Raw genomic sequence first — 16,516 nt, 5'->3', positions numbered from 1 at the left:
CGTGCGTATGCAATTGCGCACTGCTCGCACATTCTCAGCGCACAAGAAAATCTAGCCAGCGCACAAAAATGAGGGCTTAAAATTACTAATTAAGAAGTGACTTAAGTCAAAGTTACAGTGCATGAAGGTAAAAATACATGGGTTCCCCTGATGTTGTGTCCTAAATGCGGTATTTTGAAGTCGTGTCGAAGTAGAACGAAGTTGAGTAAAGTTAGTCAAGAACCGGCTTCCTCGGCTCGGCTCACTAAAAGGAACCGTCTCTTTCGGGTCCTAAACGGCTCTTCAGGTTGTTTTTGCTTCTTTAATCCCAAAATGACCAAATATTAAGTAAAATTATGTACAATATGACTTATGGGAAGGGGGGAATCGAACAAAAAAGAAAAAAATACCAAAATGAAAAAGCAGTGAAAAGCTGAGAAAAAAGAAACAAAAGGAAGAGAGAAAAAAAGGAAAAATTTAGAAAAAAAGCCAGAAAAAAATAAAAGAAAGAAATGTAGGAAAAAAGTAAATAGAGAACAAAAAGAAAAAAGTGACAGCTCGGATTTTTTTTTAAAGGAATTTTAAAAAAAAGTTAAAAAAAACACGGAAAAAAGAAGAAAAAGTTTGTGTTGCATTCAAATAATATCCAATTATATCAAGTGAATCTTGTTGCCAACATTGTACTTCCACTAAAAAATGTGATTAAGTACAGTTCTGTATCTTACAAACGACTAAATAAGCCCCCAAAAATGTTAATATTATGCGACAAAATATATCGGGAAAAAATAAGAAATGGATATCTTGTGAAAGAATTGTAAGAACAAACGACGTTTGTAGGCCGTACAACCTTTGCAATAGTACATGAGTCAATTCATTCAAAAGAGAAAAATAATTTTACATTGCCGGAAACTCAGGAAAATGTAACTTGATGTCAAGTTTTGGACATGTTTGATAATTAATTATCTTGCCACACTTAGGATTATGGTTGCTCACTGTTGTTCCAAGCGTTGCTCACCGACTTTGTGTGAACACTCAGACCCCTGGAAAATTAGAGGGAACATTGCCGATGACCCTGGGAGAGTCACTGACAATGTGTCCTGATTGCACCATATGGTGTATTATCTAATAAACGAAAGCATTGTTGGTTTAAAATGTTAAAGGAAACTACCAAAATTCCTTCTTCCCAAAGAAAACCTTTTTTTAAAGTTATCGAGATGAAATAGGAGATGCTTATTTTTTATTTTTAAAATTTTATAAGATATTTTATGTTGCCGTAGTACAGTGTTTAGCACAATGCCTATCATGCGAGACCGGGTGAAAACATATGTTGGCCTGCAGAGGGATGGGCACCACCAGGCTGTACTTGCTCAAGACACAACAGAGGAAATGGTGCCCCTATGATCCTAGAAGTTAGGAAAAAAAACACCCATAAGATTTTTTTTCTACATTGCCCAACCTTACCCTACTAATGTTTCCAATTCCATGTAGTTATGTAATTAAACTTTAAATGTACACAAAGAGAATCTAAGAACCAGCTTGATATGGTCCTCCTCAGTCGGAAAAGGTCATTTCCCTGTCCAACAGTGCTTACCTGAGCACAAAGTTGAGGCAGACCACGGCCTCAGCACGTGAAGTCTTGTCATTGCAGATGACAGTGGCCTCTGTCTGGGCCCACACAAAGCCGCCCCCACTTGTCAGGAAACGATAAGGGCAGGTGCTCACTTGCCCTTTGGCCAGCACTGCACAGACAACATAAAACAAATGAATAAACAAATTCTTGTTTTTTTTGTTTTCAGTTGTGCCCAGTTTGGTCTCCGGAGTACGTACGCGTGTGCAAGCTCTTCTTGACATGAACAGAGTCCAGCGCGTGGTGAAACTCAAAGGCAGAGCGGCCAATGAGCTCGTCTGGCTCGTATCCCAAAAGTTCCACCAATCTGAAAAAAGAATTGATACAAAATGGTATTTGCTACTATTTGCTCCTGTTTTTCGAGTCACAAAATGATACAGTACACTTAGAAAAAACAAATAACTAAAAAAAACACACAGGAGATAATTATTAAAATGATAGTAAACCCTTTTATGAAAATTGCTAATCTTTATTGTTGTGTGAAATTGTTGAAGAACATAGAAGTACTTCAAATAAAACAAGAAAAAAAACATATTTTTAATTTATTGGATTAAGTTCTGCCGCCTGTTACTGTTTTCCCCTCTTTGCAAGTTTTTTTTTTTATTTTGCTGACAATTTTTCTTCACTATTTTATCTCTCTACGTTCATATTTACGACCCTGTTAGTCTCTAACAATTCACTTATATAGAATTTTTTGTACAAATCCTTCCTTATCCAAAGCAAAACTTACTCCACTTTTGTTCAATTAGAATTATTTTTAATGCAAGAAGATGTTGCCAATCTTTTTAGTTAATTTTATTTTTCTATATGCAAAGGTAATTTTGAAATGGTGCGCAAAGTAGTTGCAGTGTGTTATTGGAAAACTATTGACTATTCATCAGCTTGACCCGCCGGATTTCCTGGGTGGGCACCACTAAGACATGACAGCAAAAAGGCAACAGAGTATGAAATTATTTAAAGGGAGGCTGCATCGTTTGAGGTGTCCCTAAAAAATTGAAAGTTTAATATCTTCTCTATTAAGTATGTGTTAACAATGCCCAACAGAGTTCAAAGAGCCCGTATGCTATATTTTCCATTGCGTCTATCTTTTTGGTGTGGAACACATTCGAGGAAAAGGGACAGGGATTCTAGTGCTGAAAAGTGACGGCGTTATTGTCCTGCAGGCCTTTTTAAAAAGTTCTCTTAGTCAGTGCAGCATAAAATTGCGAAAATAAGAAAAGGCCAGCTTCTAATAAAGTCAGAACATCCACCCAAACCCACCAAAAGATGAAAAAAAGGAACATTTTATGCGCGTCTAAAAAAATCCATGTCCTTGCATGCGCATCATGAACAAACTGCCTAAGGCTGCAATCTCGACTTTAAGACAGGAGATGGCGGCAGAGAGTAAGAGAGTTTTCAACCCTGCACCCCACCTTTAAAATAAAACTAAAACATTCAATTGCGTGCTTAGTGAAGATTATCCTTTTCCATCTGCATGCATGGAAGGTGCTCACCTTCCCTCACAGTGTGTGAAGTGCATGTCCATGCTGTGCCGGGTAAGGAAAGTGTGCGTGTCAAGAGGGAATTCCACGCTGGATGGGTGGGGGACAGGCTCGCAAAGTAGTGTCATCACAGTGTCCACAGGTGGCGCTGCAGACGACTCACCTATTGCACGCATATGGCCAGTGCAGTGAAACACCTGACACGGAAAATTAATTGATGATTGATTATTTGAGCAAAAAAGTAATTTCAATCAAAACATGTCAACAAATATATACTGTATATACTAATATATAAATATGACATAAAACCATAATAGTAAGTATAAGTAGAAGTACAGTGGTACCACTTCATATGAGCCCCTTTAAACAGGTGAATTTTGATATACAGACGCTCCCCTACTTTACTTACGAATTAGATACTATTATCAGGGACCCCTCTCACCCCCATCATGGACTGTTCACTCTGCTAGCCTCTGGGAAGAGGTACTGCAGTGTGCGGTGCAGGACCACCAGGTTCCACAATAGTCTTGTCCCCCTGGCCATTAGACTGTTAAATGGTCACTCAAACACATAGTAAATCAAAACTGCTGCTAATCTGTACATCTGTGGGTTCTGTTTGACTTTTTGCACTACTGGCAGTTCTGTATAGCTAGCCACTCCTTGCACATCTGTTTCTCTGCACTATTGTACTTACAGTGTTGTTGTTACAGTGTTATTGTTCTGTTTACCTGACTGCCATCTTGCACATCTGGTTGGCTACTCCTTTTGCACTATTTGCGCTACTGTAAAATACTATACATAGCCATAATTATTTAGTATATTATTAGCACTCAATACTACAACTCAATACAACATTTTATTTATATCTGTACATTCAAGGAAACTGTGCGGGTCAGATGTATCGACATTTCGTTCTGTATACACGTGTACTAGAATGACAATAAAGTAGATCTGAATCTGAAAAAATGAAGATACGTTAGAGGCGATCATTCGTAAGTTAAATTTGTTCGTTACCTCATATTTTGTATGGAATGTATGTTTGAGGTTTATATAAATATGTTTAAGGCTTGTATAAGTAACCTGTACTCTTTTGTACAGAAAAACAAAAATTTCATAAAATAATCTGCTCCATAAAGATAAATAAAGTGAAGTTTAACTTTTGAAAGATGGGCTTCAAGAGTCAGGCTACTTTCTCTTTCATGGTAGAAAGTGACCGAAAAAAAGCGATCCAACCATTTTCTCAACCGCAGGCTTCATTTTTCCACTTTCATTTAAAATTAATCGGCTCGCCGCTACTTTACACCTAACACCAACCATATTGAATGGATGCAAGAGACATTAAACAATAAAAATGTCAAAATTCTTAGCACGCTGGTGATACAGTACAGTATGTTTACACACGAAACACTGCGACTGCGACAGGAGGAGGAGGCCAGACTTTTTCTTTGGGGTGGATGCTGGGTGAGCTCTCACAGCGCCACACGCCGGTACCGGTGTAAAGAAGCACTACAGTACTGTCCTGTACTCGGAAAAGGGTGCACAGTACACAATCTAACTTACAGCAATGTCTGGATATTTTTCGACATCCCTAAAAAATGTTCGTATGTATCGTTGTTCGTAACTGGAATGTTCATAAGAAGGGGAGAGTCTGTATGAGCAATTTGGAAAAAAAAATTGCTCTGCAAAGGGCAAAAAACAGAGTTCACGAGCATTCCCAGAGACTACCACTAGAGACCGCTCAAAACCACTTACCGCACGTGACTGCTCACCACCAGAATCAGTTGCTCCCAGTTTGCACATGCAAACTAAATAACTTTATTTTTAAGTGTACAGTAAGTCCTTAGGTATCATCAACTGTCTCTCGATCTCATACCTGGCAAAGAGTGATGATAAACCTTACGACCACAACGCTGCACCTATTAACTCACACAAAGACAGACCTTGCAGAATAACACGATCATTTTAACAATCTAAAATGACGTTGTCGTCTGCTAGCAGTGACCGAGAAGATCCGGATTAGATCCAAAATGGACAAGACGAAATTGGTTCAAACAAAAAAGTTTTTTTCTTCAACTTCCCGTTCAAAAATCGATATATGGTGTCCACAATTTGAAAATATCAAAAAACATTTAAAAAACTGTAAAAACAGACAATCTCTGTCACTTCTCGTAAACTCTTTTTTTCATTAACATCCTATTTATCTTATTACTCAATTTTTCCATGATTAATTACTTTTTAAATGTGATTTTAGTGAGCAGGAAGATGTTTTATAGATACTTAAGGTTCACTTGGATGCTTTCTGAAGAACGGGACTGGACCAATTAGTTTTTAATTATTACATAACAAGAAGAATTGCTCATTACAATTCAAGCTACGAGCACCATCCTTGAACGAATTAAGCCTGTATGAAGAGGTACCAATGTACTGATAAGGAACATTGTAAGCATTTGTTCAAGTACCTTCCAGCTTGCTGATTTAATGTTTACAGTGCGCCCCCTGTTGGTCAAAGTGGTCTTCATTCGAAGGAAGAAATTCATCTGGCTCCCTCTCCTTTTTTTACTGCATGCTAAAATCCCCCCCAAAACAATGCAATGATTTAACATTTCCCCCATTTGATATAAAATGTATAAATTCGACAATCGGTTGTCACTAACCTGAGTGCAGAAGGAGGTCTTTGAGTTCCTCCTGATCACATGGATGAACAAAATCGTACACACTCTGACCCAGAAGCTCCAACTGGAAAATGCACACATATATAGATTCAGAGTAAGATAAAACATGTGCAAACAAAGTAAGAGAGAAACAACAATAAAAGAGTGATTGGCAAGGAGGAAGTTTAAGAAAGGGTAAGGAAGGGGAGGAGGGAGCAGAGGAAGTACAAAGTAGGACAGAGGTCTCCAAACCTTTCAGAAAGCGGGCCAGATTTTGTAAACTGAAAATGTGTGAAGTGTGAAAGTCTGAAATGTGTGTAATCAGCCTGCCATTCTTTAACCAGTCTTTAATAAATTCGCCCTCTGTGAAAGTTTAACAGTGCTTGGCGATCAGCGTCGCGACCTCGTAGTTCGCCTTTGTAGCATTATCATTTGAGAAGCTTGAAGTTGCTTCACCTTTTCACAGCGTAAGTTTCCAGTTAGCTTTTTGTGGTCAGCATGTTTTGTCTGGCAGTGCCTCTTTATATTATATTCTTTGAAAACAGCTACAGACGCAGTTGTTTCAGATTTCGGGGAAAAAAATACTCCAATTTCCACTTTTGGCAGCCCTCACAGTCAACTGTCCTTTTTTCATTGACAGTCGCCATGTCGGAAATAGGTTGGGCTAAAATTCCCACAGAAAGCTTAGGGCAAGGTGGGAAAAGGGCTACTGCCATCATCTGGTGAAATGGTGATTTTTTTGGGGGGTACAAATTAATTTCATACAGTGGCCACATAGCAATTTTATGACAAAGGCCAAGGGGCAATAAAATTTGATGACGGGCAGTAACTGACCCCAGGCCGGACTTTGGATGTGCCTCAAGTAGAAGAAATGGAAATGGTAAAAGTGGGATGAGGAGAGGGACAAAGAGTGGAAGTGTGTAAAAAGGGAGGAGAATAACGAGGAAGAAAGGGGGTGCATGGGAAGTGTAACACAAGATTAAATAAAAAAAAAAACACATTCTGGAATTTCAGCAATAGTATTGTTTTTATCATGTGTTTTGTTTTCTTTGTATTTTTCCATTTTTAAATTAACATTGTTGCCATTTCTGATTAAATACATCTTGTAAATGATTCAGATATTCTTAATTCTATGTTTAAAATTGACACTTTGGGATCTTGTCAAAAAATAGAGAACAGGCTTAAAAGCTCATAAGAACAACAGAATGTAAAGTTACAAACCTCCCCTACCACTTTCCTTTGGAAAAAACAAGGGTTTTATTCCTTCGCATGTTATGTCTATATCTGGGTTGTAAGATGGTCAAAATAAAAGCTAAGATGAGCAGTTTCTTCAAAGTTTTATTACAGAATATTCCGGGCACAAATAGGACACGGGCTGTAGGATTCAAGAGTGTACAAATAATGAGCATCTGTTGGCTGTAGTCTTAAAGTACAGATGGACATAAGTTAAGCAGATTGTAAGTGGGATGTTACCTATAGCATTAGCACTTTTAAATTATTATATCAAGGTGACTTTCAGGACATTGTACAATAGTAACATAAGTTAAATAAGAGAGATTAACAGGTGGAATCTAGGAAATCAATTATATTTTAAAAAGTGTTTTAAAGGTGGAGTGTGGCGTTTGAAATCATAAGGCTTAAATCATGATTTTAAGCCAGGTGATGGCAGCAGAGTGACACATGATTTGTGTGCATTTCTTAGACGCGCTCGAATAAACTCTTCCTTCTTCATCTTTTGGGGGTTTGTTTTGCCCCGAAGAAGACTGATAAAAGTAAAATCAAAGCAGATAGGCGCAATAGAAAACATAACATATAGGCTATTTGAACTCAGTTGGCTATTGTTAACACATACTTGCTAGAGAAAATATTGAACTTTAAACTTTTTAAGGACATCTAAAACTACGCACCCCACCTTGAATGCTAGTGGTGCAAAGTCAGGGACAAAATTGTTGCAAAGTATGCTCACTTAGATCACAAAAAAGCCAACAAGCTTAAATATTTGCTCCAAACTGGGTGAACCTTGAACCATTAAACGCCTCCACTCTTTAGCCACGGCAAGCAGAAAGCAGACAAAAACAGACCGGGGAAAAATTCTTCGTCACAGCTGAAGGCCACGTGATGCAACCACAAAGTGTAATTCGAACTGCTTCCGACATGTGATCAACTACAGGCCTGTTTCGTGACCGCTGAGGTATGCACGTGCATTTGTTTTTTTTGTAAAGTTTAAAAACCTTTCCAATATTTAAATTAATATGATGGTTTCGGGACCATTTTGAAATATATTTCTTTCCTATTTATATTATATAATATATATATATATATATATATATATATCCATCCATTATCTGCACCGCTTATCCACAGTAGGGTTGCGGGGGTGCTGGAGCCCATTCCAGTTATCTTCGGGCAGTGGGCAGGAGACACTCTGAACTGGTTGCCAGCCAGTCGCAGGGCTCACAGAGACAGACAACTCACTCGCTCATTCTCACCTAGGGACAATTTGGACCGGCCAATTAACCTGACGTGCATGTTTTTGGAATGTGGGAGGAAACTGGAGCGCCCGGAGGAAAAACCCGCAAGCACATGAGAACATGCAAACTCCACACAGGAGGTTTGATCTCATGTTCTCAGAACTGTGCCGCACACGCGTTAACCACCATATACCAGTATATATATGATCAAATCCAGATACAAATATACAATATGGGCAAAGTACAGAGACTATGTTGTTTTGTTTTCATTTTGTCATGTTCGGAATAAAAGTTTCATTCATTCACTCATTCATTGTTGCCATCGGCCAATCATGGTGCCGTTCTTTAATTTCCATACCCCTTGGATCTGTTTTTTTGCAACCTTGAAGATTGAACAAAAAGAAAGGAGTTTATATATAGGAAATGGAATTCTCTTATCCTAAGGCCCCTTTTCCTTGGTTTGCTTGCAAGTTCAAAATTCAATGACAACTTCTCTCCTTATTTTGAGTGTCTACTAAAGTTTAAACTTAACAATTCCCTTATGTTTGTGAAATTATCTATAAATATTGTTACCTGTGGGATACCGATGTGCTTGCTGACATTTTCGCTCAAGTAGATGATGTCACCATCGGTAGTGATCACCACAATGAAGCCAGATAGCGCCTGAGCGTACAGGACATCCGCCGGGTCCTCCTCCTCATCCTCTGATGACTTTGGACTTTCCTCTCCTGAGAGAAACCAAAAGTGACGACAAAGGACACGAATTGGTCTTCATTCCTGTCCAATTTCAAGTGAACACCCTACCGGGATGAAGGAGGCGTTGCATTCGCAAGAAGCTGAGGGCGACCCTCATGATGGCTGCTTTGTCAAGGTGTGTGGAAACACGTCTGGGCAAGGGCAGAGTTCGGGCAAGGTCGTAGAAAAGCTCGGTTTCTTTACCTCGCCTGCAGCGGGCCGCGTCACGGGATCGCAGCTTTCTCTGCTCAGAGCTGCTCCTGAACCCAACAAAAAGAGAAAAAAATAGGCCACTTAGTTGTTTGAAATGGAAAGTTAACTCTACCGATGCACTAAATTCCAAAGTAAAATGTACTCTCACGAACAAAACTCTAGAAAAACTTCACAAGTAATATGTCACGAGTAATACCGTAATAATGTCCATGAAACATTTCGTCGCCCTCGCACAATTTTCCGCCAAAATCATTAATGCGACATTCCAATGCAGCCCTTCAAAGTTAAATCGACACTGTGTAATATTTGACCACTAGATGTCGCTGTATTGTGTAGTACAACCAAAATGAGTGCTGAAAAGCACAAATAAGTATACAAACTATGGAGACTTAGAGCAACCAAACCACACCTTTTTTCCCTCTCATTTATTTGCTAGACATTTTGTAAGGTTTTTGTTTTTTGGGGGTACCGTAGAAGCAAAATGGCAGACAATTATGTCAGCTGCCCTTAGGTGAGGGTTCCATTAGGTAATATAAATGCAGACTTCCCAAACTACAAATATATTTTTAAAAAACAATGTTATATGATAGTTCATGTAGTTTTTCTTATTATTGAAATACATCGTTTTTTTTCTCAATGTCGTTTTTTTACCACTAGGAGGCACTAAATTTTACACAATGTGTAAATCAGAACAACCACAAAATTGGACGATAAAAAGATTAAAAAAAAAAACAGTATGCATTTTGACCCCAGTGCGACCTTTCCAAAAACGACACCCAATCTAGTACTTCAAAATAAAACATCAACATTATATTACTGCTGCCATACAATGTCACATAACAAGCGATATACCTCTTATTATATTTCCAAATAAAATTCATAAGCACTATTCAGACTTCCTAATAATAGTTTACAGATTACGTTATTAACATGTATAAATCAAACTTTACTTTATAAACCATACTTCGAAATATATGTCATGATACGAGTGATATTTTCACAGTAAAGTCTTAAACAACGCGTTGCCCATTCACCCACTTCCGACTCATGTTATGTCCCAATTAGCTCTTCAAAATAAAAATACTCCATAACATTAGAGTAATGTAGTTCTCATTCCAGTCAACAAAATGCTCCCCTTATCAAACGATAATAACCCTTACAGACAAAGTTGAATAAAAACCAAGATAATTTGTGTCAAAAAGTTTATTTTATTCACCAACTAAACAACACAACAAATTCTTGACAGCATCTTTCTCAGTTCTTTCCCCACTTGCAGTCAAATTGGTGTTGCTTCTTACAAAATTGTTATACGGTGTACACAATTTAAAATTATTATAAAAGGTATGAAATACACGGGAAAACATATACGTTTACTGGTATGGTGTGTGACCCTCCTCAACACAACGCCAGTGATTCAAGATAAAAAGTCATTTTCAAACTACTAACACCGGCAGCCTTTCGAATAATGAAATGGCTCGTCTTTCGTATCAGCCTACCGTTTCAAAAACCAAAGCACTCATTCCATATCAAAAATATGAACTATCTATGGGACACCTAAAAGTGATCTGTACAGAAAAACACTTGATCAAATGACAGCAAGGCGCTAAAAAGGACTTCTACTGCTACACTGCCACTGATTTGTGATGAGCCATTTGCATCATTGAAACTTTATGTCCTTCCTGTCGTAAACCAGAGACCTTCTTTGATTTTCGGTACCGTGTCCCCTAGCTAACTCATCTGAAGTATGCATTCCACTTAAGGGTCACAAGTTCCACACCATTTAACCTCTCTAGTTGAGGCAACCCTCTAGAATAAACCGCCAGCACTGATTTGCATACCATTGATGCAACCTTTTGGGCTTTTAAGGGCTTAAGGCTGGAATGTCCCACAGGAGTGCAGCGAGTACATACAGTGGCTTGCGAAACTATTCGGCTCCCTAGAACTTTGTGACCTATTGCCACATTTCAAACTCAAAAAATAAAGATATAAAACTGTAATTTCCTGTGAGGCTTCAACAATAAGTGGGACACAATCATGAAGTGGAACACACTTTATTGGATATCTTAAACTTTTTTTCAACAAATAAAAAACGGAAAAGTGGGTGTGCAAAATTATTCAGCCTCTTTGCTTTCAGTGCAGCAAACCTTGTCCTGAAGTTCAGTGAAGATCTCTGAATGATTCAATGTTGATCTAAATGACCAACGATGATAAATGGAATCCACCTGTGTGTAATCAAGTCTCTGTATAAATGCACCTGGACTTTGATAGTCTCAGAGGTCTGTTTAAAGCGCAGAGAGCATCATGAAGAACGAAGAACACACCAGGCAGGTCAGAGATACTGTTGTGGAGAAAACTGATCAGTGATGCAGCCAAGAGGTACATGATGACTCTGAGGTGGGAAAATCTGTCCATAGGACAACAATCAGTCATATAACACACAAATCTGGCCTTTATGGAAGAGTGGCAAGAAGGAAGCCATTTCTTAAAGATATTTATAAAAAGTGTTGTTTAAAGTTTGCCACAAGCCACCTGGGAGACACACCAAACAAGTGGAAGAAGGTGCTATGGTCAAATGAGACCAAAATTGAACTTTTTGGCAACAATGCGAGACATCATGTTTTGCGTAAAAGCAGCACAGCTCATCACCCTCAACATACCATCCCCACAGTCAAACATGGTGGTGGCAGCATCATGGTTTGGGCCTGCTTTTCTTCAGCAGGGACAGGGAAGATGGTCAAAATTGATGGGAAGACAGATGGAGCCAAATACAGGACCATTTTGAAATAAAATTTGATGGAGTCCGCAAAAGACCTGAGACTGGGACGGAGATTTGTCTTCCAACGAGACAATGATCCAAAATATAAAGCAAAAGCTACAATGGAATGGTACACCAAAAAACATATCAAGGTGTAAGAATGGCCAAGTCAAAGTCCAGACCTCAATCCAATTGTGAATCTATGGAAGAAACTGAAAACTGCTGTTCACAAAAGCTTTCCATCCAACCTCACTGAGCTCAAGCTGTTTTGCAAGGAGGAATGGGCAAAATATCAGTTTCTCCATGTGCAAAACTGATAGAGACATACCCCAAGCGACTTGCAGCTGTAATCGCAGCAAAAGGTGGCGCTACAAAGTATTAACTCAATGGGGCTGAATAATTTTGCACACCCACTTTTTCCTTTTTATTTGTTAAAAAAGTTTGAAATATCCAATAAAGTGTGTTCCACTTCATGATTTTGTCCCACTTATTATTGATGCTTCACAAGAAATTACAATTTTATATATTTATGTTTGAAGTCTGAAATGTAGCAAAAGGTCACAACGTTCAAGGGAGCCACTGTATAGCTTTAAGAATTTCACTTTGAATTTCCAGAAAAACTGAAAAAGTAAACCTTCTTCAGTTTTGGAAGCTCGCCATTTGACCCAACTCCGCCCTTCCCCTACAACCAAAGAACACAGCAGGAAGGACAACAACAGACTGGAATTTTTGTTCTGGCACACAACGCGCCCACGTGCAACAAATCCAAACACTATTGCTTTGCCGTCATGCAGGAACACTCAGTCCTTCCTTGTGTGATTTGGCTGGTGTGTGCATTTGGGAAATGACACTAGGCCCTATTCTTGTTTATGATAGTGTCTCTAGTGCAGGGGTGTCTAACCCGCAACCCGCAGGCCAGATCAGGCTCGCCGGGAGTTTTAAGCTGGCCAACGAGACAACGCCGAGAGAAGCGCAAAAGAAAAATGGACTGCAGTTTGAAATATGACCACTTGATGTCGATACAGCCAGGTGCCAAAAGCAAATGTAATGGTTTCATTTTCTTTCTTTATTTCTTTTTTCTCTCTTTCCCCCTCTCTTGTTCTCTCTCTTTTTCTCTCTTACAGTTTATCTCTTTCTCTTCTCTTTCTTTCTCCTCATATGTGTCTCTTTCTTTCTCCTCATATTTCTTTCTTTCTTTATTTCTCCTCATATATCTCGCTTTCTTTCTTTCTCCTCATATTTCTCTTTCTTTCTCCTCATATTTCTCTCTTTCTCCTGATATTTCTCGCTTTATTTCTTTCTCCTCATATCCTGCACTTTTGTTTCTTTCTTTCTCCTCAAATCTGTCTCTTTCTTTCATTCTCCTCATATTTCTTTCCTTCTCCTCATGTTTCTCTCTTTCTCCACAAATTTCTCTCTTTCTCCTCATATTCCTTTCTCCTCATATTTCTTTCTTTCTTTCTCCTCATATTTATCTCTCTTACTTTTTTCTCCTCATATTTCTCACTTTTTTTCTTTCTTTCTCCTCAAATCTGTCTCTTTCTTTTTCCTCATCAGTGTCTCTTTCTTTCATTCTTCTCATATTTCTCTCTGTCTTTCTTTCCCCTCACATTTCTTTCTCTCTCTCTTCTTCATATTTCTTTTTTTCTTTCTTTCTCCTCATATTTCTCTCTTTCTTTCTCCTCATATTTCTCTTTCTTTCCCCTCATATTTCTCGCTTTCTTTCTTTCTCCTCATATTTCTCTTTCTTTCTCCTCACATTTCTCTCTCTCTCTCTTTCTTTCTCCTCATATTTCTCGCTTTCTTTTTTTCTCCTCACATTTCTCTCTTTCTTTGTCTTTCTTCGGTCTCTCTTTCTTTTGTTCTCCTGTTTTTCCTTCTTTCTTTCTCTTTAATTCACTAGTCCAGCCCCCATGAGTTTTTTAGCATGTGGCCCCCAAGCTCAAATGAGTTTGACACCCCTGCTCTAGTGAATAGGAAACTGGAAGCTCGCACTTACAGGCCTATGCATGCATGTGCAAGACCATGTCAGGCATGCACTCACAAACACCCAAACCGTGGCGCGTGCTCACATTCTAAGGACACGCAAGCCTAGGGTTTAAACTCAATTGCAAATTAAATGGTTGCCCTTTTTGCATTAGAACACCCAATTCATCAAAACAGAAAGTGTGTATGAGTGAGAGCCTACTTCTTCCTCGTAAACAAAACAACAAAAACACAGTTCTTTAGTTGTGAATAACTAATGTAAATCCAAGGACTTGTTTAACACCTATTTGTTCTTTTTTCCTCTTTCTTTTTCTCTCTTACTCTTTTTTGTGTGTTCTTTTTTCCATCTTGTTTTAGTCTTTTCTCCTCCCCCCCCCCCCCCTTCTTTCTTCTTTCTTTCTTACCATACAGCTGGGCAAAAGAAATCGTGCGATTTGGTCACTTTGATATTCAATGCTTGAGTCTCCATAATTTGTAATTTTGTTTTTGTTTGCGGTACACAATAGAGTGCCATCTAGTGGTTCAATATTACACACTGTCGCTTTAAAGTTGTCAGTTCTTTACTGAACGTTTTGATAGAAGTGTGTATAAGAGTAAAATACAATCTTCAAGCGCAAAATTGTCTTTTGTGTGAAGAAAACGGTGGCAAAAATCATAACTATAACAAATCCTCTTAAAATACCGAATATTGGGCAGCAAAAGAAACAAACCACTTAAAGATCAGCAGTCGATTACATTGACCAGAAGTCCCCGTCGGGTTTTCTTCACTCGACTCTTGCTTCCCAAAAGTTTACACACGACGGAAAAAAAACAAAACAAAATAAGCAATTAGATGGAAACATTTAATTATTACCGTTTGGAGTTTGGTTCTTCCCCATCGTCCATGTTTTCGTTTATTGTTACTGAGATATTCCCCGTTTCTTTTGGGTTGTTTTTCTCATGCATGTTCCTTAAAAAACACGTCACTCAAGTGTCAAGTAGAGGAGGAGAATACTGCTTCAGGTTGCAATTTTCAGTATAAAAATCATATTGGAGATAGAACAACTCGTGTGTTGAGTAAAGTAAATCTTAAAAAAAAACTCGCTGTCGGACCATAAAAATACAAAAGAAATCCAGATCAAATCAAATCAAACATAAATCATGTAAAGAGTGGGAAGTGCACGTTCTGCCACATTTCCCAGCCCATGGATAATTTACATTCTGTATCAATTTCTCTTCATGCACAACTCAAATCTAAATACGTGTGCATAAAATAAGATAGTCACCATTTAAAACCAGACTCTGTTATTGCAACCGTCCCTTTCTTTTATATATAGTTGCAGTCCAATTTTGTTTTGCAAAGAAAACAAGCAGTTTCCGGTTTATTTGTAGTTCGATCAGCTTGCTTTACTAAACCACCCCGCCCCCTACGGTTCTTGACGGTTGATCTTCAGTGGTTAAATAAATAAGGTTGATAAAAGTCACGTGTTACTACCAGATTTGCATATGGATACAGAGCAGCAGACTGCAGTAGCGAACTTGGAGTCGTTTGAAAACAAAGCACACTTTTGTTATGAATGAATGAATGAATGAACGAACGAATGAATGAATAACTTGATTAATTCGTCGTTAAATATTTTTTTCATATTTAGAAAAGCTGTGATACTGTAGTTTATTGTTGCATGTTTCATTATGGCTAAAAAAATTGAGTTTACCGCCAGGAAAAAAGGTGGATGTACAAGTGTCACCTTTTTCACCCAAAAAGATCAAATGAAAATGCTATTTATAAATGAATTAAACTTTAAATTCGAACATGACAACCGCAAAAACAAAACAACAAATCAAAAAACAAAAACGAAAAAACACAATGTTCACGTACATGTTCGAAAGAGAGTAGGAAGAAAAATATGCTTATTAAATCCTACCCCTTTGACTTCATTAACACTTGTGTCCCACAGTTAGCTCTTCTGTGTCTTTACAAACAACAAACACCTCTCGAATATTCATATTTACATTGGCTCTGTGGATACACGGTCTCTTCATTATCATCATCATTGCCATCACTACTTCCATCACTGTTTTTATACTACCAGATTAATTTAGTTTTACCCATCTATTAACTCCATAATGCTAGTAATCACTTGATGACATTCAGTCACCAGTAATGACAATAAGAACAATAATTATAGTTATTATAATAATATTAATAATAATAATTAATAATAATTTCCTTATAGTAATAACAATAATGATGTTGATTTGCTTACATCTACCATTTTCTATATCATTCAGATGCCATTTTCTTCCTCTCTGTAATCTGCAAATAACCTTTTTGGATCTGGATTTGAACAGGTGAATATTTGGACATTGTTTTAGCTGATCCTGTAATTTTTTCCAAAGTTTAACTCCACATACAGACACACACAAACTTTTCCTGGTGGTTCTCACTGGTTGGATCTTAAGGTTACTACATCCCCTAAAGTTATAGCTTCTTTAATTTTGTGTGAATAATTTTTGTATGTTCTCTGGCAGTATATCTTTGGTCACTGTGAATAATAGTTGGGAAGTGGAAAATTCCTCTAGATCAAACAGTTTTAATAATTTGGACTGCTAAAATAGAATATTGGTAGGATCACATT

The 16,516-nt window shown here is 37.9% G+C and overlaps 1 protein-coding gene across 2 annotated transcripts in view; it reads right to left on the bottom strand.

Annotated features, from left to right (window-relative positions):
- The window catches only part of hif1al (hypoxia inducible factor 1 subunit alpha, like), a 21,162-nt gene extending 6,288 nt beyond the window's left edge, over positions 1–14,874 (bottom strand). For both annotated transcript variants that reach the window (XM_088346438.1, XM_088346439.1), the window contains exons 1-8: positions 14,752–14,874; positions 9,014–9,204; positions 8,783–8,937; positions 5,742–5,823; positions 5,547–5,653; positions 3,100–3,284; positions 1,807–1,913; positions 1,571–1,718 (exon numbers count right to left, since the gene is read on the bottom strand). In XM_088346438.1, the coding sequence (XP_088202564.1) occupies positions 1,571–1,718; positions 1,807–1,913; positions 3,100–3,284; positions 5,547–5,653; positions 5,742–5,823; positions 8,783–8,937; positions 9,014–9,204; positions 14,752–14,843 (1,067 nt within the window). In that variant the 5' untranslated portion in view covers positions 14,844–14,874. The remainder of the gene's footprint in view (positions 1–1,570; positions 1,719–1,806; positions 1,914–3,099; positions 3,285–5,546; positions 5,654–5,741; positions 5,824–8,782; positions 8,938–9,013; positions 9,205–14,751) is intronic.
- Between the last annotated feature and the right edge of the window lie 1,642 nt (positions 14,875–16,516).

Source organism: Urocampus carinirostris, chromosome 10, assembly GCF_059441175.1.
Source record: "Urocampus carinirostris isolate Australia breed hairy pipefish chromosome 10, RoL_Ucar_1.0, whole genome shotgun sequence".
NCBI classification, from domain to species: domain Eukaryota; kingdom Metazoa; phylum Chordata; class Actinopteri; order Syngnathiformes; family Syngnathidae; genus Urocampus; species Urocampus carinirostris.
This window is presented reverse-complemented; position numbering and strand designations above follow the sequence as displayed.